The sequence below is a fragment of the Protobothrops mucrosquamatus genome, unplaced genomic scaffold (genome assembly GCF_001527695.2).
Source record: "Protobothrops mucrosquamatus isolate PMUCROS unplaced genomic scaffold, P.Mucros_1.0 scaffold_225, whole genome shotgun sequence".
Lineage (NCBI taxonomy): Eukaryota > Metazoa > Chordata > Lepidosauria > Squamata > Viperidae > Protobothrops > Protobothrops mucrosquamatus.
In genome coordinates this window covers 905712-931860 of record NW_015386301.1, presented here as the reverse complement: position 1 = coordinate 931860, position 26149 = coordinate 905712, and the positions used below count along the sequence as shown (strand labels likewise).

Here is a 26149-nt window from a genome sequence, read left to right as displayed (position 1 = left end):
TTCTTTCTTTTGCAATTCTGTGTGATATTTATGACTACAGGAAGAAGAATTTTCAAATAATTTTCTCAGTCTCTTCCATGAGAGGAATCCTCACTGAATTTTGGAACATACTATGAACTGCAGCTTTTTCATTATTGGAGGTTATATCCATTATGAATTATAGGAGTTTGAACCCATTATAATTGAAAATAACAGAAAAAAAACCATTCAAAAAGAAACATTGCAAAAGTTGGTGGTAGAAATAACCGGAATATTTTAATATTCTTATATTTGCAGCATCACAACTGTAATTTAATAAAAAAAAATTCAAACATCAAAAACCCAAAAGAAAAGCTCATTTGTAAAATTTTACGTTATTAATTAATAAACCTATTCTTCTTAATATTAAATCAATATCAAATGAATCCATGAGTAGTAGGCTTGAGACTATACATATTGGCGCAGTCATCTCTTGATGCCTAGATTCTTCCTGCATACAAAAAGCTTTGTAAGCTGTGTCAGGCGAAGGCAATTTCTTGCTGCCTTCCTCTTAAACCAAAACCATGATCATATCCTTGATCAGATGTGATGATTGCAGCATTTCTCTTACCTTACTTTGTTTCTTCCAGTCGTGTCCATATGCAAAGTCACTTGTGTAATGAGCAGATATCAAAAGATGTAAAATGGGGCACATATGGCAGATTTCTCCCATTCTATTAATCATTCCATGCAATGGAATGGGGAATTAACAGGAATGGGGAATTAACAGGAACAGACAGGTGTCCACTTTTTGGACACGTCCATTCTCTGAGAGGGATAAATATAAAGTCTTAATCTGTCCATGAAGTTACTCTACCTGTTTCTCTTTCTTGTAAAAAAAAGGAAAGAAAACACCTGTCAAAAGAGCAGTGCTGAATGAAGCCAGAGGGAGAAGCCAATGCTGCTGTGCCATGGGGGCCTATTTTTACCCAAGTTTGATGGGCTTTTGAGAGATGACATGTATATAAGCAGTTTAGATAACATTTGACCTATGTATTGCAAAACCCTGGTCAGGCAGTCATCTCTATGGAACCAGACGTTCTCACACTCTATTTGCTCTCAAAACTAAAGTAGCCATTAAGGGGTCTCCCCAGCAACCTGAATGAAAGGGAGCATCCTTGCAGCAACCAAAAGTGGCCAATGAAAGGTGGCCAGAACCTAGCCTTTGACCAAGTCAGAATCTGTGTTGTATGGGAAGCATCTCTGATTGTTCATACAGCATACGTTGATAAGGTTAAAGGTGATGTAGTTTATAAAAAGCTGAGGAAGAATTTAAGACGACATCATGAGGATATTTTCTGAAAATATGTCAATAAGGAGCTTAACCCCAAGAGATGACGTAATTTATTAAGCCCATCTTCAGTGAACATGTTCTTAAGGTGTATTTGCTTTCTTACTTTTGTTCCCCATGGGAAACTGAGCAAATGTGAATATTTAGCATTTTTAATCCTTAAGATGAATGGCAAGAATGCTACGACTGCTCATGTGCTTTTGTTCGCATATGTCATAGCTTCTTTATGTGCATTATAAAATTACCACTTTCTTCAGAAGCACGCACCACCAGAGAATTAGATGTAACTAGTAACTGAAGAATGCTATATCTCTAATATACCTGGGCAAATGGGATGCTTGACAATGAAATCTGATACATGCATGTTTTTGTATTGTGTGGCTTGCACCAGGGCTACATAATTTCCATCTCTGTGTTGTTTGATTTATTTTATTTTTCTCATCTCTCTTTTAATATAATGGGGCAGTATGGAGGGAAGAAAACATTGGCATATGCTGTTCCACCCATATCTGTTAATAAAAATGCTCTTAGGATACATTGTCATGCAAATATGCATCAGCAGTGGATGCTTTCCAGATTCATAACATCAAGCCATCTGTATTCTACAGTATTTAAGTTAAAATGGACTCTTGAATGCAGAAGCCCATTACTAGTTGAAATTTCTTGACCGTGCTGAGGACAATATTTGGCCTTCAGCTGCAGTTGTATAGCAAAAAAAAAAAGCAATATCATTTTCAAGTTAATAATAAATATAACAATACTCATCTGTATGCAGTATGCTTTAGAATGTATAAATGATAAACAAACAGTGGGTATGAAATAAAAGGCAGAGAAAGAAGAAAGAAAGAAAGAAAGAAAGGAAAGAAAAAGAAAGAAAGAAAGAAAGAAAGAAAGAAAGAAAGAAAGAAAACCACACACACTTGTACAACTTTTCTATTTATTTCCTTTGATGAGATTATTGTGAAATTTAAGAAAAGGCATTCATTTTATATAATTCATAAACATAATAATAATCAGATGGTTGGTTCAAGAAGTGGTTCAGTTTTCTTCTTAAATAAAGTTATCCCTTCTGCTTAAACAAGTGAACAAATTGTGTACCACATTTTGATAAGAATCGAATGTCTCCCTGTAGAAGGATGATGCCCATATAAATAGCAAAGTACAGAAGGAATTCTTATCTTAGATGTTTCAATATGGATACAATAAAAACAGTTAAAATCATGGAACATGATTTTAACATCTTGGACTATTTATCTCTACTAAAGAGTGAGCACCATTGAAGATTCTTTTATTTCCATATAAGCCTGCATTTGAGGCTTATTATTTATAACTGATCTAGTATTTCATATCAATGATATCTCGGTTTTCAATAATATAAAATTGAATATTGAGATCCAGTTCTACAATAATGTGATCCACTAATACAGCTGTCTGGTTCTGTACGTGAACAAATTAGAGTAGTCTGACCTTTCTGTCTCTTTCTCAGTTCTGAATGTCCACGTTGTATTGTGCATGCAGAATAGTACCTTGGTCTCTGTAAAAAAAAATTGACTTAATATGATGGTGTACTGCTGTTACTAATTTCTTTCCCATTTCCAATTGGCTTTACTTTTTACAGCTTTGAGCAGTAATTCAGTCCCCTACGCCTCCCTGATTGGCTCTGTGTCCTCCCTCTCTAGCCAAACTACCACTCAATCCTTATATGATAATAACTCTCTCCCACGATTCGCTCGAAAAGGTCTAAACATCTTTGTCTATTATTTTCTCTGTTCACTGTTTTAGATGTTCCATTATTCAACTTCCATTTCTGAATAAGCCTAGCATTTTCTTGTGCCTTTTTTTTCTCTTTCTATATTGTGTCACTGGGATGCTCGATCTGGATTAAAAATGTGTTGGCTATTTCAAAAAACAAACCACCCAGATTAAATATTCCATGTGAAGATATGAGAGATATTGAAACATCTTCCAAATTAATAAAAAATATTGTTTATTTTCCTTTCTGAAAGTAGTTTCCATAATGTGTGGGCTTCATACGCTTACCAAACAATCAAAAGAACTGTTATGTATCTAATTAGTTTTGCCACATCATATTACCTTCCATAGTGCTATTTTCAATGCCACCAGCAGGATTTAAATGACATGCTGGTGTTGATGACCTTTCCTTCATTAAGCCAGGAGTTCTGTAACTCTAGTAAGAACATAGCAAATGTAATTTCTATCTTTATATTATCATTTCCTGATCATGACAGATAAAGCTGTGTAGCATCATGCAAACTGGCTTTTGTAGAATACATCTTTCAAAGTTGCAGTGGTGAAACTGCCTGACCTGTGGAAAATATGGCTTCCAGCTTGAGCCCCCCACTCCTCCTTTCAGTTGCCATCTTTCTTTTGTTTACACATAATGTCCATACATCTGGGGTTTACTAGTTTAAAAATCTAGCCAATTTTATGTCTCCCTATACAATATGGGAAATACATTGAATGGGTGAAAAAATCACACACACACACACCCCATGAGCAGTTGAAAAAATATACCCATTTGAGCAAATACTTGTGGATTTGCTAAAATCTTTAGCTGGCAGATCCTGCTAGTTGACCCCATTTCACCCTTTACCCTGTCTCCAATTTACGCTGTTGCTTTTCTATCCCATCTCATCCCATTCCATCCCTTCCCTGACCCTTCTCAATGTTCACTGTTTTTCCATCTGTAGACAAAGATGTTTACACCTGAAGTAGATTGTAGGTAATCTCTGGGGGTTGATAAAGGGACGGGATTGAGATCTTTATCTTTTCTCTGAGAAAGTAGGGTGAACTGCATGTTTGTGTTTCACAAAACTGATTCTGTACAACCCCTGCCACTACAATCTGCTACTAGTGGAAACATTTTTGAAGCTTTAAATGTCTGATGTACAATGTCTTTATTGACTGTTGTCTATAAGCTGCAGTGCCTGTTTACTCTGACTATCCATAGCTGCATGTGAATGTCCTAAATTTTTTGTAACATGTTTTGAAAAATCATTAGATTATTCTTTGCCTTAATCAACTTCTCCAATTCTTGAAATACAATAATTATTTTAAGAACCAAGCTATTCATTTATTTCATTTCATTCAATTTTATAATTACACATGAGGTTTTTTCCTTCCCCTGTTTTATTTTTCAAATCTCTTTTTGCAGGACCAAGTTTCTCTGGTTACCTTGGTAACCTACATTCTTCAAGTTAGTTTTCCTCATAAGTTATTTTCTCTCAACTATTTAGGACTCTTTGATAGCTTTCTCCTTGCCCTCGATTCACATTCTGTTCACCTAAGTCCAGCACCATTTCCATTTCACACCGTTCAAGACAAGGGGTTATATATGACATTACAAGTCATTATTCAAACAGAAATGAACATAAGGTCTAACTATTTCATTCTTTGCACTTAGCTAACTTCATTAAGCTTTGGCATAATATATGTGTATGTAAATATATATATATATATATTTACATTATTATTATATATATAAATATATATGTATATATTCATTCTAACACTAGAGAATGGTTGTTTGGTGAAATTGCTTGTTTTTTTTTAATTTTGTTTAGTAATCTGGCTTCAGAGCTCATCTCTTCAGAGCATGTGTTGCTTTGAGTGACTAAACTATATGCCTGCTTCTATCACCTTAAAACATCTGTACTATTTACACATTTTATAGACATTTCAATTGCTATATTTTAAAATTTGAATATTAGTACTTATCTTTCATTATTTTTAAATTTCATCTTTTTTCTACTTTAACAGGTATGGCTAGCCATCCACCAATACCTATTTTGGAACTTGCAGATCACATTGAAAGACTGAAGGCAAATGACAACCTGAAATTTTCCCAAGAATATGAGGTAATGACCCCCAGGTTTCTCAGGGGTTGATTCACTGATAATTTAAAATGACAATATTAATGGGTTGGAATAAACTCTCAGTAGACACTTCTCTCTATAAATATAAACATAAATTAATGTAATTAAAATAGAAGTCAGACAAATTTTCAAGTAAGACTGAATTCCTAAACAAATGGTATAGCAAGCTTGCTGATTAGAGTAAGATTTCATCATAGGTATTTTAGGATTAATTGCTTCATTATTTTCATGCTATTGTGAATATTTAAAGCAAATTCTTAACAAGTTAGCATTTTCTCCCAGAAGATATTTTCAATAAGTTAATATCTTGTTTGGATAGGAAAGGATTTTAAATCTCTTTGGGAGACATTCTGTCCAAATCAGTTTCTTTTATCATTGAAATATAATATAAATAGGTAGGAAAAAGAAAAGGGGAGAGTGGAAGCATCCTAGGAATTGGGTAAATGGAGAGCAATGGAAAGAAGTGACTTAGATAACAACAGCATGGTATCTTTTTCTTTTAGTATCAAGAAATACTTGAAAATATTTAATTCTTACATGCCATTCTAAAATTTTAAAAACTTAAAAATTCAGTGTTAACCACTTCAGGAATAAAATCCTGAAATAAATGCCTAACAAAGAATAAGAAAAAAAAATCCACAGCATGTGTTAGTATTGAATGGATAAGACAGTGAATTCAGTTAAATTCAATGCAAGTAAAATTAATATATAAATACTTTGGGCAGAAAGAAATGAAAAGAAAATTCTTACATGATAATTTTATTTTGTCATATGTGTAGCTTAATTTACAATTCCATAAGAATTTAAGTAATTAATTCAGAATTGGGTTGGTTCACAGAGTAAATGTTGCCTATATACTAAGGATTGGTATAGTTATTATTACCTCACTGTTCATTAATTCATGAGTTACACATTGTAATAGTATCATGGGAAGCTATTATGAATTACCTTTTAATATCCCATGGATTATCACTCCCAGGATGCGCACAAACATTGAGAGATCATTCTCAGTAGAGAATGAAGACAAGAGGGCCACATCCATTAAGTTACATTAATTATTGCTGGTTTCTGGAAAGCACAATATGTATAGGAAGCATGCAGAATTCTGACAGATTTTTTCCCCCTTAAGAGCAGTTCTACGCTGGGTCATGTTACTAGGGAAGGTGGAGCTTCATATTTGGGTGGTCAGCAGTTTTCCAAGCTGCTACCCAATGACTCTTCCATTGGAAAGCATTAGTGGAATTTTTTTCTCCATATCTTTTTTTCCTCTACAGTCCCATCTAGTCTCATCCTACATTGAAACTCTTTTTCTGACTTATTGCCACCACTACCACCACCAAATTTAGTCCCATTCTGTTCTTGGGAAATCCTGTTAATGAACAGACATAATCCCAAGGCTCTTTATGTAATTTTATTTCTAACATTCCATTGTATCAGAAAAAAAAATGAAAGAAAAGAGAAAACCCAAATATTCAGAGAAAATTCTGCTGTAATATGTATAGCTAGTATTGTAGTGAACAATAAATACTTTTCAATGCTATGGTTTATTTCTGATAATTGTGACAGGTGAGTAAATTAACCAGAGAGCACTTAAGACTTTAAAAGGTCCATGTCTTACCTTGTAACATGAGTTATCTGCTAGGAGAAAAAAGAGTTCCCTCTAACAAACCAGAATGTGAGTATCAGAAAATTCCACAAGTCAGAACAAAGGTCAAGATTAGCCAAAATGAAGAGCTGGGAGCAACTCCAGCTGTTTGGAGGGCAGGGCGTTGGAGGTTACTTTTATATAGCCCCAGAAGCTGGCATGTTTTGAAGGGGATCAAAAACATTGTGTTTCTCTTTTCAAGGTGATGTGCTGATCATCTCCTTGCTTAGCCCTTGGTAGGTACAATGTGTTCTTCAATTAGGCACCCTCCAGAATATACCTGCCCATTACCTGAACTTAGTCTTGTTCAGACTCATGCCCTATGAAGCTGCCATAAGGTGATGGTCTGTCAGATCTGCCTGTTTAGCCTCTGACTTGAGATTCAAGCAAAGCTGTAACTTCACCACCCAGGGCATAGCATATTGAAACCTGTTGATTTCACACCCAAGAAGGAAAGGCATTGTCCTCAATAAAGATAAAAAGGACTAATTGTGGCAGAATCTGCAGCTAGAGTGAGCAGGTGGAGCTAAGAGAATGGCTAGCTTGAAATCCCTGCAGGGAAAGAAGCAACGGAAACCTGAAACACCCTCCCCCAAAAAAATTCCTGGAACCCTTATCTGGTTGTTCCCAAGAGAATGCACTTCCTATAAATAGGTGAACAGCAATAAAGAAACTTCTCTGATCAGCTCACAGTGTCATCCTGTTTCCTTGCATCGGACATCATTAAGTAACAGTTTTGTTGTCCTTATTGTGCCCCAGAATTTGCTGCTTGATGCAACCACATTAATGCACTTAACAGAAGAATACAGTTTGCATGAAGTTACTGGAATGGCAATACTTATTATGCAACATTCTTCAAGCAATTAAGTACTGAACTGTTAGGTTCTTTCTGAAACAAATGCAAATTATTACTAGAAATAACAGCTGCTAACACTAGAATACTAGTACTCCTTATAAGCAATAGCACAATGACATTTTTGTCAGCTGGCTCATCTAGCATCATAATAATATTATCATGTTCAACCCTATTATAAAATCCTTTAAATTCCAAGATGCAAAACTATTTATTCTAAAATATGGGTAGTTTAACAGCTTATTAATATATATTTATGCTTTCAAGCTTTCAAAATACCATTTCAATGCTTTGAAACGAATGATTTTGAAACATACTGTCAGGTGACACTGACAGAATGCAAATAAATTAGTACTCTATATCTATTAAGCATGGATGCCTCCTTTATTAGGAATAGTTTGATAGAAACTTTAATAAATGTTACCTTTGGAATGCAGTTCTATTTGACCTTTACATAAATATTTCAGTCCGTAGAGTATAAATATTTAATATCTTAAGCAAGAGACATTTAAATAGCAATTGTATATTTATGTTTAAAGTACTTATGTTCAGTTGCTTATCATGTAATGATTCGGTGTTAGATAAGGTCTTAAGCTTTGTCTGAAAAATAATCTCATTACTGTCAAAAATGAAAATGCAGCTTTAACATTCACTAAATTATATTGACTTGAAGGTCACGTTAGGGTTTCAAGTGACACTTAACACAATTAGCCAGAGATTTTATGCCAATTGTATGTAATTATTTAGTGTTCACAGTCACAGAGATCATGCAAACTTTGTATTTCATGAGGCATTTGCTGGTACTCATTTATTTCCTTTATATGAACTTCACAATGTTGTTCTGCATAGTATAAATTTCTAAAGTTATCTATACTTCCTTTTGCTGTCTGTTCCAAAGTATATAGAATAAATTGTCTAAACCAACGGCCCCCAACCTTTTGGGCATCAGCAACCAGTGCATGGACAAAGATTTTTTCCACGGACCAGAGTGGGCATTTTGTGTCTGCATCTCAAGGATGGCGTTTTGCTTGTTTGTGCGGCTTGTTGCTGGCATGCCGTGGACTGATGTTGGTCCACGGACTAAGGGTTGGGGACCCATGGTCTAAACATCTAAAAATTATCAAATAAGTTTGATAAAATAAAAGGCGCTATTTTTGGTAAAACAAAAGATTCCATCTAACAAAGGCTTCCAAGCTTTTTCAGGGTAACTTTAATTTTAAAAAATCCCAGAACCCTGATCAAGAGGCAAAAGTCTAAAGATAGAAATTTGGCAATAAAACTATAACTTGTACACATTGTCATTTATGTATCAAATGTATATATTTAAGTAATTTGAATTTTACCAAAATGGATGCTCCAATTACCACCCTGGAAAGTTCCTTTGTTTATTATTTTGAAGTATGAAAAACAAACTGATATTGTGAATGTAAAATATTTCTAATGTACAAAGATTAAAAATTGAATTTCAAAATTACTTGGGATATTAATATATCATCCAAACAAATCAGTATACAATGACTGGGATTAGATTGCTTTTCCTTAGAAAAATTGTTATGGACACCCTGAGCGTCCTTCTTCCTGCTCCTCTTGCTCCTATGGAATGCCATCAAGATTTCCATGAAAAACAGTTTGAAAAACCCTAGGCTAAAACTTATTTTGGAATGTCTTTGATATTTGGAAATTTTTCTAAGTTTTAAAAGAGCTTTGACTTTGGGGTAGAAAATTCTTTTTTGAAGAACTCCTTTGGAGAGCTGGAGTTAGATACATAATTCTTTGAATCCGGTACAATCTCTAGTCTGCTTGAGTGATTCTAAAAATCTAAACATAAAGGGGGGAAAAGTCATAGAAAATTTAAAATAAAACCAATAAGAATGGCACAGTAAAAGTCATATATGAAAATATATCAGCCTCAGGTTAGCTAAAATGAATTATGACTAAGGTTCTTTGAAACAAATGGAGTATAACATAGACATGATTAATTGTTCAGTTGGATCTTGATTATGATTAATTTCAGTTGGACTCAAGTCAATAACAAATGAAAATTGTCAGTTATGAATTACTGCATTATCTGCCAAGAAAATACTGCAATATGCACCCAGAGATCATAAAACTACAAGCCTTGTGAACCCAAGGCTTTCCACCTGCCATCTAAAATGATAAAAGAAGTGTCATAGCTAGATGTGATATAACTACAGAGGACATTCCTAAAGGGTTTCTGCTAAATCTTCAGCTGAGGAGATAATCTCCATAGTAGTGTTGTTTAATGGAAGTAAGAGAGAGAAGACAATAAACAAATGCAACTGGTGATCAGGATCAAAAGTTGATGAGGACCCATGGTTTTATTGACACGACTGTAGCGGAGAGCTATAGATAGCACTCCATGCTGCTTGTTAATTTATATCATCGTCCATTCTCACAAGGCATATTTCCAAAATATTGCTTTTCTCTCTCTCTCTGTTCTTGCAGTTAGTAGTAATTGTTAATAATGTTTACCTATATCCCTTTGATTGCCACTTAATAATAGTAGCCAATATAAAAAGTCGCACAATATATACCGTGTGTGTGTGTGTGTGTGTGTGTGTGTGTGATCTTGAGTGTTTTTTTGATGCACTCTGTCGGCCCAAATATGGGAGGAAGAAATCTTTTGCCTGTATAAAAGAGCCATCCACAGGTAGGCAGTCACTATTGCGACATCGTTTGTATTTCCTAAACTTTTGGATTGCTAACAAAGAATTAAGGGGGGACTGGGATAGCTATTTTGAGCTGATTAGTTCTCATCTTCCCTCCCTGATACAGCTGACAAAGTGAGAAAGAGCCTGTGGCTTAAGGTCAGCAAAGCTGCCTAACGTGCAGCCAGCCCAGGTTTGAATCTCAGAAGGGTATGTCTGGCTGATGAGAGCTAATCAGCTCAAAATAGCTATCCCAGTCCCCCTTAATTCTTTGTTAGCAATCCAAAAATTTAGGAAATGTGTGTGTGTGTGTGTATATGTGTATATGTATATATGTATGTATAATAAAACTAAAGACGTTTTTTGCAACAAAGAGGAGCACATATGAAGTTCCATCTGTGTGGGTTGCAAGGCTTACATGACATAGGTAGGCACAGCTTTAGAGTGGTCTCTCAAGTCTCAAGAACTCTCAAGAAGCTGCATTGAAAACATTGACCATTCTCAACTGCAGCTTCTTAACAATTGGAAAAGAGCTGCTTCATAACAAGTACCGGGTGATGTGAAGTTCCTTTTATAAGTGTGGGTTTGGAGTAAGTGGTTTTTGTTTTGTGTTTTCAGGTCAGTGTTGATTCCTTTCAGAAGAAGTTTGCTATTTTCTCCCTCCTAGGGCTGAGAGGGAGTGACTGGACCAAGGTCACCCACCCAACCTCATCCCTAAGACAGGATCAGAACTTGCAGTCTCCCAATTTCTAGCCTGATGCTTTAACCACTGCACCAAAGTGGCTCTCTCTTAGAAGTATATACCCAGCCCTAATACATAGTGCTTAAGCCCATGATCTACTTTACGCCCTCTATGTTTTATAGATAACCCTATTTAAGAATTAGGCTTGACATTAGTAAAACAATACATCGTAATGACTTGGAAATGTATGTCTGAAATTTAGCAATTCTCCAGAAACTTTTGATTAGTGGATCTCAGTTCTGTGGCCTTCAATTGATCTAGCAAAATCTGCTCAACAGAGTTATGCTGAATTACTGCAGGTGCAGTGTTTGAAAGGAAGAGAGGCAAGGGAAGAGAGGAAGATTGGGAACAGACAAATGGGCAATTTGCAGAGAGGAAGAGGGGAGAGAAGGGACAGGAGGCACCAGTCTTCTCCTACTAGGCTGCTGTTTTAGGGTAGGGTAAACCTTAACTGAATGGACAGTTGAACAAGCACACTTTTCCTGCTGCCATTTTCTTGTTTTTTTCCATTTTACTTCCAGCTTAGGACACAGCGTGGTGGTCAGGGTGTCAAGTCATTCAAAGACAAAATCATATAAGTATAGCTCAAATTAATTATCAAACATTTCCTCTTTGTTTCCTAAATATAATATTGCTTATTAAAATTAATACAGTTTTAGGTAAAATTCAATCAAACAGAAATCAATCACATGCAATTATAATAATCTATATCCTGTTTTTAAGCTTTACTAATTACAGTTGTCATACTCCAATTACATTTTAGTAAACATATAGTTGGGATTTCAGGTATCCTTAATAATAGGTCATTCATTGAGACTGATTTTTTTCCCTATCACAAATAGCTCTTCCTCTCTCTCTATTACAACATAGTTATCATATTTAAAATAATAATATAAGTCCAACAAATACAGTTCTATTTTTAAAAATATATTCTATCATTTCATCAATCTATATCTATAAAAAATCTTTTTAAGCCCTTGATAAAGTTTACACCTTCAAATACTTATCAACTATAATATCAGGAAATTCCCATCCTTCATAATTAAATCAAACAAACTCTCTATATCTATTACAACATAATTATCATATTTATAATAATAACGTAAGTCCAAAAAATACATTTCTATTTTTAAAAATATATTCTATCATTTCATCAGTGTACATCTATAAAGTCTTTTTACCCCCTGAAAAATTTTACTCCCTCAAATACTTATCAACTATAATAACAGTAAATCCACATCCTTCATTCGTTATTAAATCAGAGAAAATCTCTAAAGCCTTTTTAACCCATCAAATAACATTTTATATCATGTTTAAACCTGACTCTAGCTTTCTTTCTATGCCAAGTTGGTTCCCATATTAAAGCTTTTCGGTTATCAAACCTCAAGATTTGATTACAAAAATTTCTAATCAATTCAAACTGAACAAAATTTCCTTCCCTTTCTGCCAATATCATCTGAGTATTATATTGACTTTTACTCGATGTTATGGTTATAAGTAAATTATCCGCTTTATTGTATTTTCCAGAGGGTTGTGTCTGAATATCAATCTTTGTTATTTTTAGTAACTGAGTCAATTACAGTTACTTCTTGGTCATCAAAATTATCCATCAGTTGTAGGTAACGTTGTGTGGAATTAATTGGCTCAGTGGTTTCCACATTTTCTCCCAGTATAGATTCACAATTGGGTTGTAAGCATAGTGTGTCTGTCTCTTTGAATTGTATGTCTTGATGTGTAAAGGCCTGTTCAGGATTACTCAGTTCATCTTCTATTATTCCTTGTTCCATAACTTGATTCATTATTGGACAGTCGATGTGAGGTTCCAAGGTATCCTCTTTAAGTTTTCTCCAAGGTTTCCAATAAGTTTTGAAGTCTTCTGTAATTTCTAATATTTTTTCCAGTATTAAATCATAGTCAAGATGTGGATAACTTTCATCCATTTTGGTGGTAGACTAGCCTATTCCTTTATTAGAGACTATATTTGAAAAAGATCCACAAATGTCCGCCTCCAAAGGTCTAATAGCCAGCTTCACCACAGGTCAAGTTATCTTTTCTCTTTTATTATCATGAAAATCCAATCCCTCTTCAAATAACAGGGAGAAGTACAGTTACAATTTCGCTTTTCGCCACCAGATGTCCTCGTGGACTATAAAGTCTTTTTTCCAAATTAATAAAGTTAAAGAAAAGGAAAAAAAGTTTTCTCTCTTTTTTTAAAAAAAGTTAACAAGAGAGGTATCTCCAGCATTATCAAATTGAAAAAAAAGGTAACAATGTCCCTTTCTTCTTCTTTTTACCCTAAAATCCCCCCCAAAAAAAGTCCAATAGTAGAAAAAACAACCATAAAAAAATATTAATCTTTTTCTTTTTAGCTCTCTTTCCCGTATAGGCAGCCTCCGCTTTCTTAGAAAAGGGAAATAGTCAGGAATTCTTTACAGGAAAAGTCAGAATAGCGAGAGAAGGAAAGGTCTCACCCGGATTCACCACGGTAGTTCTTCATGCTTAGTTGTTCTTTTGACTTGCGGTTGGTGCCTCTGGATGATCGGCCATTTTACCGGCCCTCAGAGTTGGCTCGGACCACTCCGCAGCCGAGCACAGCCTCCTTGACGGTAGTCGCACCCTCCAGGGAGACTTTCAACCCGCATAAGGGTCTACCGGCGGAGGGAAGTTGGCCGACGAGGAGACGAGTCTCTTCATGAGGCTAGAGGCGCCGCGATCTGGAACCAGAAGTCCTGCTGCCATTTTCTTACACTGAAAATTTAATGTCCAATTATTTATAATGCGTTTTCACATGCTTCTGATCCAGTCTCAATGCTAAATGTGGTCTGAAGCAGATTTTTTTTATGATCTTGTATCATACAAAGCACAGCCTTATGTCAAATATGTTCTAAATATTTGATTTGAGAACCCATTGTTTGGAATGGCCGTTTTTTTTATCAGAAACAGCCATAAATTCAAGTCAGTTGCCAAGCACCTAAAACATGATCAAATGACTGTGTCAGAACTTTGAATTTGGGTACCTTTTTGGAGGTCCATCATAACTTCAATTGATTACTAAGTGACTGGTCATTAAGCAAGGATTATCTCAGCACAATAATAGTACTACTTCAGTATAAATTCTTACTTCATTGGCAGCGGTCTCTGCAAATGTATACAATACAATGGCAAGTCCTGTATGGATCTTTCTGAATATTTCTGTTTTCTGATTTGGGCTTGATTCTCTTTGTGCTTTTGTTTCAGAGTTACATAGCTGCATATATGAATATAGTTATACATACAATTAAAATCAGTGACTCGTTAATATATTCCCCATTTTGTTTTCAAATGGACAAATGGCTTTGTACACAAGGTAAGATCCTTGTGCATATCTGTATGCAAAGGGTGTAACTTACAGATTCCTTTTTTCTCGCAAAAGCTCCCATGCGCCTATTACTCCACTATGAAAAGAATAAGTGAGTGTATGAACTGTCCCAGAGAGACTGAAACATAAGGAAAAAGTATGCATTAACCTAGCTGCCAAACTGCAGTACATCATTTTAATGGCTCTGCTCATCCAGTTTTGCGCTGTCCATTAAGGCAGTTCTTTGCGTTAACATTTAATGTTGGTGAAGGTGAAATCTTGTTCCTGGCTCTGCACCAAGCTGCTGTAACCCTAGTAGATTTACTAAAAATTTGTCAGCCTCAATTACTGAATCATCAGATTTGTGATGAATGACATAAATAATTTACTAAGTGAATTAAATTTTGAGGTTTTATTTTGAAATACTAATTAGCCAACCTAAGCAGCTTAATAACCTAAAGCAGAGTTTTAAATAAGGACATCACCTTCTCCTCAAATCATTTCGTGAAACCATTCTATGCAACAGTTTACACATAAGAGTCTTTCCAATCTGTATTCCACGTTCCCATCAGCTATAAAGGAGTCTATTGGTAAAAAATGGGTTTGGCTTCAAAGAAATATGCATACTTCAGGCCATTTTGCCTGCCTCCTGTTGCTTTGTATTCTGAGCAGAATAAAGTGAAATGGAATGGAATGAAATGCAACCTAGCAGGTAAGGAAAATGGTATAAACTATCCATTTTCACCTGTACAAATTTGTATTTTAACCCAAGACATTATCCATAAAAATTCAACAATGCTCTAGTTAGTTAAAATATTTTTTTTCAAAGTATTCTAAATTAAATCAACTAAAAATAACAATCTAAATAGCTAAAGGCACTTTTAAAGCACATCACAAACACACCAAGTTAAAAAAGCTTCATTCCCAGGCTGTACTGGGCAGAAAGATGTCATGATTAAAAAACAAGTAAAGTGACATGTAAACAATTGTACTATTGTGTTTTTTGTAATTATGATATGGAGTACATGAACATGTTGCAGGTTCTTATTCATTTCTAAATGATTTGCTTGCCCGTTATGAAAATAAAGTAAGAGTGAAAGAGTGACTTTTCTTTTGGGTTTTAATTACAGAAGCTTCTCAGTAATGGCTATGCAGTATATCATGTCAGGATGACAGATTGGACCTGCTGTATTATTAAATTCCTGAGGAATGCTGTTGCTGTGTTTTCTATAGTTAGGATATATACACTGCAGTACACGATTTCACTTTAAAAAAAACAATTCTTGATGAATAAGATGCTGCTGTAGAAAATGAAGTATTTTATCCTTCGGTCAGTATCTGAATAATCCTACTACTTAAGCTTCAAGTGATGTGGTTCAGTCATAGAGTAGAAGGCCCAAGCTAAGTTCCACCAAATTAGAAAAAAAATATTTCTGTAAAACCTTAGGCAGCAAAGTTAGCATAATAGACAATGTTGAATTAGTAAGACCAGGGTTAGGGTCTTAACACATTGTATGTGTTAATCCAGACATGCATATATGTGGCTTTCTGTACAGTCAGATAAGCAGTATGTCCATTGGGCCAGAAAAGTTAATCATCTCTTTATTTATTTATTTATTTATTTATTTCATAAGGCATAACAGAATACAGCATTAAGTTGTTTTATTCATGCTGCTGCTTCTTGCTGGGAAATCCTTGTGAGGTCCAGCAGCCAGAATGTGTAGACTATTCAGTTGTGACACATTGCCTGTGGTGCATCATGAGGAGGCTAGTCTACATTGCACTTGTGTCATCCCTATATAAGGTGAAGAAGCCCCAAATATTTTTAGAAAAGAAATGTACATCTGGAAATCTACAAGCTCTATATTTCACTTCTGTTTAATAGGATCTTGAATCAATAAATTAAATATTAAATTGGCTCTCAATATTGGTCTCCCCTTCAAACTGCCTTTCTTATCCCAAATCATATATCTAATTGTTCTTCTACAAGTGTTATCTCTGGCTAGCTGGCTGGCTATCTATTCAGTGTTCTTATTCAAGTTCATATTCAATGTATTTTATACAAACCAAGGAAGTAGTTAATATTTTGACTTACTTGGGCACTACTGTTAACTAGGTTGGTATTGTACAATGCAAAAACCTAAACTTATCTTAGGTTTTCCCCTTGTATTTTTAAGTGGAAGGTTTTAGGAAACTTTCTACTTAGACAGACTGGGAATTATGTAATCAATTTATGGAGCTAGAATCACAGCCCCCAAGAAAGAATGCCCTGAATTGAAAGGCTAATAGCCTTCCTTCCTTCCTTCCTTCCTTCCTTCCTTCCTTCCTTCCTTCCTTCCTTCCTTCTTCTGATAACAGCAGTTATCTTCTGCTATTCCTGTCTGCCTCAGTATGCAGCAAAATGCTCACGGCTACATGAAAATTAAAATTTTAGTACACTGATTTAGGAGTAATTCCATTAATTTCAGAAGGACTCGCCTCTCAGATATGCATAGGATTCTGCTATAAAATTCAGCCAATATTAATTGGGTTCTTACGTCAGTTCTGGTTGTTATGCTTGAAGCCTCTTACCTGTTAATGAATGGGATGATTGTCTTTGGAGTCCTTTTTGCTTTTCACTTATGTAAAAGGGAAAATCTAAAAGGGTAAGACAAGGATTTTACATGAAAACGTTTGTATTCTTGTAGAATATAAATGCTAATGTATTCAGATCACTGCTATCCTCCCTTTCTGTGAATCTTGTGTTTCCAAACCTTTTGAATAAAAATGCTGGAGAGAGTAGCAAGCATCTTTACCTAAATGCAAGAATTATGAACTGATAACCTTCCTGAAATTTTTAATAGGCCTTAGACTGATGAATATAGGAATAAATACATACTTTTTATTATTGTGTTCACTGTGGTCACCCTTGCCAGATTTATAAGCATGAGAAATACAATCCTCTCTCATAAGTCATCTTTTACTTCCTGATGCTCAAGACTTAGCATAGGAGAAAAATGAAATTCTGTTGGCAATCTGCTATGGTAATGTATTAGCATTCAAGTATTTAGCATTCATGTTTTGCTAATGAACTATGCAGATCTCAAGCAATTGGCAACTTTCCTGAATAGAAAATAGCATCTTATTATGGATTCATCTGAAAGATGAAATTCGCATAGCAATAGCTGACACTAGTAAAAGAGGGTCAAATTATTCATTTTCATTGGTAGTTAATGACTTTCCAGATCCCCACCATCTATTCATTTTGACATTTACTAACATCCTTATTATTTTGCTCCTTGTATAGTATGATATAGAGGATACTTTTCTTTCAAAAAAATACTTGCGTTTCAGCAGTGTTGAGTGCTGAATCCATAGTTCGGTTCTCAGCTGCAGAGGCCTTTCGGAAAGGCCTCTGACTGTGAAATGCAGGCCGGAGCTTCATTCTCAGCCGCAGAAGAAGTGGACCGGCTGGGTTGGGCTGGCAGTTTCACCACTGTGAGGTGAGTGGAAAAGACACCCCCACCCAAAAAAATAAGACCTGGTGCCTCTTTTGGAAGAAAAAAAAAAGACCAGATCTTATTTTCGGGGAAACATGGTATTTTCCTTAAAGCCATTTGCCGATAGTTGTTTAAATAAATGCTATTCCTTACAAATATTCTCTAAATCACATAAACCATAACATCAGAGAGAAAAACATATATCATAATACTCTACACAATGTAGTAGTTTTTCTGTATGTAGAAAGAATTTTACTTAGTTTGTGACCCCTGTCCCAGGAGCATTCAAGAAACAAGCTTTCTAACCTCATTCTTGTCTTATACTGTAAGTCAAGGACCAAAGTGCCTGGCTAGATATGTGCACATAACAAATTATAAATATTAAATTTCGTAGACTTTACATCTTGATTTTATTGCAAAAATTAAGTATAATTTTGGATTAGGTTTCAGATAGCAGTTGATTCCTTTGTAAGGCCGTAATATTAAAATGCAATTAAGTTCTTGGAGCTTAAATAGCTTTTCATTTACACTATTCACTCAGTTGGCAGCGGAAAATGTTCTTTTTATGCTGTTGAGACAAATGATGCCTTCTTATTGATGTTGGGACAGCACAATATTATAAGTAAATTGTCCATTTCTCCCAATTGGGAGGTTAGGAGTAGAGTTCTGATTGCAAATACTTCATTGGTTTTCCTTGAGGCATAGAAAATCTTTACCTTGGGAAGTGCTCATAGAGGTTGGCCGGTGCTTAGGATTGCTTTAGAATAGTCTGATGAACTCTAACTATTTGGGGTCTTCCTCAGAAGATAAGGTGATGTGAGGGATTAAGAATGAGTAAACTGGCAAATGTTAATTTCTACTCTACCAACCTCTCAGACCTAAGAAGTATTGCTGCTTCCATGTAGAGAAATAGAGGGCTGGAACATTGAGATGTACCAGATTTCAGGTTTGGGGTCCCTAAGTGTAGTATCTCTTTATACAGAGCAACCATGAGTGCCAATTAAACTGGGAAGGATCAGCTGCTGAGGTTTTTTCTTCTTCTTAAGGTTGTACATCTTACAATCAGTTTGGCACTTAAGATATGAACTGTTTTTCTAGAACTATCAAACCTTCCTTGTGTTATGGCTTCTCTTTTAGCCTGACTATTCTTATGTGTGGTGTAGCACTTATTGATTTTGGAAAATTCTTTGCTCTAGCACAGGGGCCTTCAAACTTGGCAACTTTAAGACTTGTGGACTTCAACTCCCAGAATTCCTCAGCCAGCCCAGTCCACAAGTCTTAAAAGACCCCTGCTCTAGCATCTCAGGCAGATTGATTGACTTTGGTTAAATTACCCTTCTTTTTCTTCTTGATCCCCAGATCTCTATGATATAAAACACTCTTCAAAAACTTTTACATGAAGATGAAATTATTCACAAAATAGATAGTTTTGGGTAAACAATGGTGTTAATTTCCTTTATCCTCATTGAATTAAGTTTTCTTTCACTTCTTTTAGTTGGCTAGTAGATCTATTATATTTCTCTGCCTTGCTGCTATAATGTACTTTATTTGCTTATGTGGGTTTTTTAGTGTGGCAAATACTTCTTCAAAGAAATTACAGTAGTTCAGTGTAATACAACTAAATTTTCTGAAGAAATCCAATTGCTATGTTAATGGTAGTTTTATTGAACGTAGGTTTTCAGAATGAATCTACTAGGAATTTTATTTAAGTGTTCCTCATTTAAATCATTAGAGTACTCATTAAAACTATTATCTCTTGAGTTATTCATCGGTTATCAATTTTTCACATTGTAGAATGTTTCAGCCAATATAATTTTGTTCTTTGTTCCAGGCTGATTATTTAGATTGAGGCAATGTAGATTAGTTCTTTTCTCCCTAGACGGATCTTTGTTGGAAGATGAGGATCCTACCAGCATGGAAGAAAAAGAGAAGCAATATTATCAATGCACAATATCGTCATGATTTTGCATAAAGTCAACTTTTATGCTCCAAGACAAGTTTTCATACATTTTTACATAGTTTAAAACTAACAGGAGCTTCAGAAAATAAATAACTCATTTACAACAAAAACTAAGATTTCTGCTAGTGATTCCACAGTCCCAGAACCAAAATTTATTATTTTTTGTAATAGAATTTGTAATTTTTTGTAAAAGAAACCCTGGTTCTAGTCAGAAAAAGAAAATGGCAAATTTCAAAGCACCCAGAAAAATAGTAATTGTATATCATTTTACCAATGGAAGCAGCATAAAAAGTTATCCAGTGATTTCAACTACTTCTGATGCATAGAGACATCATGTGGTACAGTATATGACTGCATTTGTCTAGTATCATAACAGATGGGCAATAGTTGAAGTCATTAAAAGAACTCTCTTATTAGAACTCTCTAATATTAGACAGAGTCAAGGTTTTAAAATAACAGGTTAGCTGGCTACACCAGATGTTTACTTTAATCTCAGCATTTGATAGTTTGAGGAAACAGTCACTAGATCAGTTTTTCAGTTGTAGGACCAAGGCGCACTGTATACAGTGTTCTGAGCCTTCACATAGCCCATGGATAAGACAAGCTCTAGTAAAAAAAACCATGTGACAAGGTCTTTATATGAATTATAAATCTGCTGAATGCAATGTATTTAAATAAAATATTTGCTCTGTTCTTATTTTGGGCTTGATGCAGTTATGGATTTTGAACATACCTGATAAAGTTAAAGATTCCTATTTTAATGTCAATGTTCATCAGCTTAAAAACAGGTGAAATATGTCATGATCGCAAGACTAATTCTTTTAAAAAGTGTTTTTGGGTATATTGGATTCATTCAATATTAGTTCTTCAAACTGAGGTGGCTATATGTCTTCCTATGTAATAAACCTGAAACTACTTTAACATAGAATTTGTTCATTTGTCATGGGTCTACCCTCTTTAAGCATTCTTAATATGGTAGACCAGGTTCTGGTAAAATAATTAGGATTTCAATGTGCTGTTAAATTATATTCCAAAACTTTGAAACTTATTTATGAAGAATTCTGAATTTATTTTGCTGTGAATGTTGCTTAAAGGACTGCTCGGTATACTTGAAAAAGTTCTAGTGTATCTGACATCAAAGGTTGGTTTGATGAAATGTATATATTGACAAATTTTGAATTGGGTCATCATCAAAACAATAGATTAGACAATATGATTCCATGTGGTTAAAGTTTCATTCAACTATTTAATTTCAAGAAAAGGTGCTGGCAGGGAGAAGATAAATGTGAAAAAATACAAAAAAATAAATAAAAAAGATATAAAGAAGTGAATGAGATATTTCCTCATATTGTTTTTAATTTAAATTGCTTTTGTGTGATAGACAAACAGACAGAGATACAAAGAAGTTAGGCTAGTTGGATACAGTTTTATTTTTAATTATAATTTCAGGATAGAAAGCCATCTCTTAATTCTTAGTAGACCTGTTTATAGCGGCAAAAGTTGGATATCATATCTGGGCTAAATCAATCTTCATAAAGAATTTAGGCCAACATTTTGGCACAAGTAGCTTAAGGGTCATTGTAATAATATTGCTTTCTTTCCCGTTTAAGCTTTCCCAGATTGCTGTCCTGATCAATTAAGGTTGCCTGGTTAACCAGTGGACTGGTTTTGTTTTTGGCCTTTGATGTGAAAGACCATGTCTAGATAGTTAAACATCAATAACATGACCAATTGTCTATTTGTGTACCCTAAGCCTTTTGACCTTAGATATATAATTGCTGTTTCTGTGGTCACGTCAATCATTCAAACACATACAAAATAACAAATACATCAACTCTCTTTGCACTGAATACAACAATGTGGTTAGCATGAAAATAATCACAAAAAAAATCTGTGAAAATGATGGGATACAATGAATTGAATTTCATAATTACTGGTAATTTCTCTTCATGACACTACAGTGTTTTAACAATGCTGAAGAATTTTTGTAATATAGAAACCAGATTAGATGCATTTACCCCACAGTACCGCTAGCCAAAATCTTTCTAGAATAGTTATTCAGAATTAATTGCCATTCAGCAAAGGCATTCTCGGTATTAATTAAAAACTTCCAATTTGCCACGTGGTCCTTTGCAATGCTTTCTCTTCAACACAGCACTAATCAGTTCCTGTTTTTGAAGATGGAGATAATTAATACTTGTCATTGCATTTTTGTGTAATAAAGGGAAAGACTCCCTTGAGTCAATCGTGACTTCTGAATTCATGTAATTTCCTGCAACAAAAATGGCTTGCCATCGCCTTCTATAGTATAACAACTGTTTAAAATGACAAGACAACATTGAAAAAGCAGCCATTGGACTTATGGTTAAGGCACAAGGCTAGAAGCCAAGAGACTGTGAGTTCTAGTTCCAGCTTTGGCATGAAAGACTTTGTGGGGACTCTCTCTCAACCCAGCACATTTCACAGTATTGTTCCAAAGGTGCTTTTTCAGGAGGCAACTGGACTTTCTTGTTTTTCTTTGAAGGTGTTTCACTTCTCAACCAGGAAGCTTCTTCAGCTCTGACTGGATGGTGGGGAATGGAAGGATTTATATTCCTTGCAGACAACTGGTCATTTGCATTCTTTTAGAGAGTTGTTGGGGCCATTTGGAGGTTTTCTGTGTCCTCAGGGTCACCTGAGTAGTGCAAATATGTATGGAACTTTCTGGCTGCAGGATATCTTCTAGCCTGTTCCTGTAGTCTGCAATGTTTTGTGGAAATCCGTTCATACTCCCTGACCACTAGAAGGGTGTTCATCCCAAAGCGCATAGTTAAATGTGTATGGAGACTCTCAGTCATCCAAGTGATGGTTGTCCCAAAGGAGCTTTTTTAGGAGGCAACTGGACTTTATTGTTTTTCTTTGAAGATGTTTCGCTTCTCATCCAAGAAGCTTCTTGTGGAGAAAATATGAGGAAGAAGGAATATTAGGAATGTTCACTGTCTTGAGATCAGGTTGTTCCATAGGGCGAGGATTGTGAAAGACAAGGAACATATCTTGGGTCCCACTAGATGTCTTTGTTTCAATTGCGATGCCTAGAACATCCCCACAAAGTCGTATCTGAATATTTTGAGGTTGCAGTATTTTGCACATCCCAACTACTTCTAGATTTCCTGTGAGATTTTTGGGAAAGGTGAACAGAAATTGGCTTTGTTTCAGACTAGCATTCATCCTACTATTGACATTGGGTGCAGATAGAAAACATAAATTTATTTCCATCAGACTTTGCTATTCTTCCCCTAAGTATTTATTTTATTCAGACAAAGTAAGCTGCTCCATTTAAGTTTTGCAGATACACAAAATGCATCATTTTGCATGTTCTTGAATAGAACATTTATGTCTTTCAGAGGGCATTTTGTTCCAAATTAGCTTGTTATTTTAATTTCTTCACATTTTGGAGATTTGGAAAGTAGATTTGCCAATAAAACAGCAGGGACAAATTTCATACCAGCTGACATGGGCTGTAGCCAAGTGGCAGGAGGAGGTGAGTGGTAAGAGAAAGAGCCTTTGAAGCATGTATTCAGTGAGATTCATTTGAGATTCACTTATACATAAAGAAATATTGTTTGCCTGGAAGATAAGTTTCCTTTGCTGTTTTCAATGAGGTTTTTGAATTTTTGAGTTCTAATTTAATTCTGCCACTCCTGTGCGTGTTATTGTCTATGCCTAGGTGTGTGCGACCTTTCTTTATTAGGCACTTTGCAAAATGCAAAAATATATACTGCATGTGCATCCCAGATAACATTGTTATACTGTTGAGCTTTGCAAAACAATGTTGTTTTGTTTATAACTTGAGCTTCAGGCCAACTGTAAATGCAAAAAACTTAGCTGTTTGTATAGGCACTAACTATAAAAACTGTGTTTCACTCTTCCTTCCGTTGCTATGTATTTCTTTAAATTAAACTTTCTTGGGCTATGTTTGCATTTTAAGGAAGAGAAGGGGAGGAACAAAGAGCTTGCTACTATTTAAAATTCTTCTTTATGGCAGAAAACCTAGAAGCCTACAATAGGAAGAGACCATTGAGAATAACTTCTTGCTCAATACAGGAATCCAAAATAAATAATTCCCAACAGATGGCTGTCTAGCCTCCATTAAGTGTATCCAGCAGAGAAGAGCCTATCACTTCTCTGTATAATTGATTCCATTGTCAAAGTACTTTTATTATTAGGAAGTTTTTCTGACTTTCAGTCACAATCTGCCTTCTTGTATCTTGCATCCATTATTTTGTTTCCTACATCTACAATGATGTATTCCAGATTTTGAAATTATTTTTTTCAGCCACAGTATATCTCTGGCATTGTCAATGGCAATCAAGATCTTCCCTTTTCATAAGAAATATAAGTAAGTTAGTCATCTTCCTTTGCATTTGATTATTTTTTCCTAAGCGGAAAAGTTTGCTTTTTATCTCTTTAATTTGATTTCATTATTTTCAGTCCATTTCTCTTGTTTATCAACATCATTTTGAATTTTATTTCTGACTTTTAAGATGTCATCTATCTCATTCAGTTTTGCATCATCTGCAGATTTGATAATCATTCTTACCACCTCTTCATTCAAGTAATTAATAAAAATATTGAAGAGGACAGGGCCTTAGGGCACCTCACTTGAGACCTCACTATTTATCAGGGGGTTTTTTTTACAGTACAATTTGTGAATTCACACCCCAATACATATTTATTTAAATTATAAGGGGCTTACAGAATTTTCACAATTTCCTCAGAGGCTACCCAAACAAAAAAAATGAGATGATTAGTCTGACAAGATTTATTCCTGACCAAACCATGCTTATTTCTGGCAATTATAATTTTTTTAAAATATATTCACAAATTAATTGTTTTAGAACTACTGTAGAATATGTTGATACGTTACGACTACAACTGAGCCCAAAATTTCTGTTGTTAAGTAAGGCATTTGTTAAGTGAGTTTTGCCCCATTTTATGACCTTTCACCTCAGTTGTTAAGTGAATCACTGCAGTTGATAAGTTAGTAACCCGGTTGTTAATTGAACCTGTCTTCCCCATTGACTTTGCTTGTCAGAAGGTCGCAAAAGGGCCTCATGACCTTGGAATGAATATATGTTCATAAATATGAACTAGTTGCCAAGCATCGACTTTGATCACATGATCATGGGGATCGTAAAACAGTCATAAGTCATTTTCTACAGTGCCGTTGTAACTTTGAACAGTCACTAAATGAACTGTTGTAAGTCGAGTACAGCTCCACTGTACTGTGGAGCTTCTATTCCTCTCCCTCAGTTGGAAGATAGGGATAATATTTACTTTCTTCCAGTCATCTGGCATGTATTCCATTCCCGAGAATTTATCAAAAGTAGTGCACTAAGTTTTAGCCAGATCATTCATGAGTCCCTTCAGATTTAATTTGGCAGATATACTCATTCAAAGACATTTAGTGATAATCTTCTTTCAACGTTAATTTTAAAACTCCATTCTGCTCTTTATAATTGCTTGGTAGAACACAGATGCTCTTGTACGAGAAAAGTCCTGCCTCTTAATATTTTTCCATTTTCATTATTTTCTCTTCCTTTGATTTTGAACTCATTTCAAGAAGTTTTGTTCATTCTTAGCATCTTTTACCAATCATAGGTCATTCTGAACATTACCTTTCCTTACCCTATTCCTACAGTTTCACTGTATATGTTCCCTTGGGAATCTCTCTGTCTTTCCACCCTTCTTTTGGAATTGTCACCAAATGTGTTGGTGTAGTCACTTTGGCTCTTTCATTCTCCTTCTAATTTCTTATTATAATAGTTTTACTTCTGCTTGTAGCATGGTATTTTAGCATATTAACTTCTCCAAAAGTAGAAACTTTTCAAATTTTATTCAGTCAGAATACTGCTCCTGAAATAGTTTGAGTATGTTTTTTTTGTTTTGATTAAAGCAGCAACTTGCTGTTTCTGTTGTTTATTTTTGTGCCCTTTCAACTCTGTGGGCATATCTGTAGATATGTAGTTAAATATTCATATTCCCTTTTATACTCTTTAAGATCCTGAAATTTTATTTTACATGATAAAAATTAATAAGATTCTATAATATAATATGTACTGATTGGAATCACTTAGCATTTGGTGGACAGATGAAACCATTTAAAAATTAGATATGAAATCATAAGATAATGTATGATCTATGACTTATCACTTTGTTATTTGCATATGCTTATACACCGGAGATTAATTCCTTGTGTGTCCAATCACATTTGGACAAT

The 26149-nt window shown here is 34.9% G+C and overlaps 1 protein-coding gene across 1 annotated transcript in view; it reads left to right on the top strand.

Moving 5' to 3' along the window:
• PTPRD (protein tyrosine phosphatase receptor type D) overlaps positions 1-26149 on the top strand; it is a 282311-nt gene that overhangs the window by 184556 nt on the left and 71606 nt on the right. The window contains exon 20 of the mRNA XM_015828512.1: positions 5090-5187. Within this exon, the coding sequence (XP_015683998.1) occupies positions 5090-5187 (98 nt within the window). The remainder of the gene's footprint in view (positions 1-5089; positions 5188-26149) is intronic.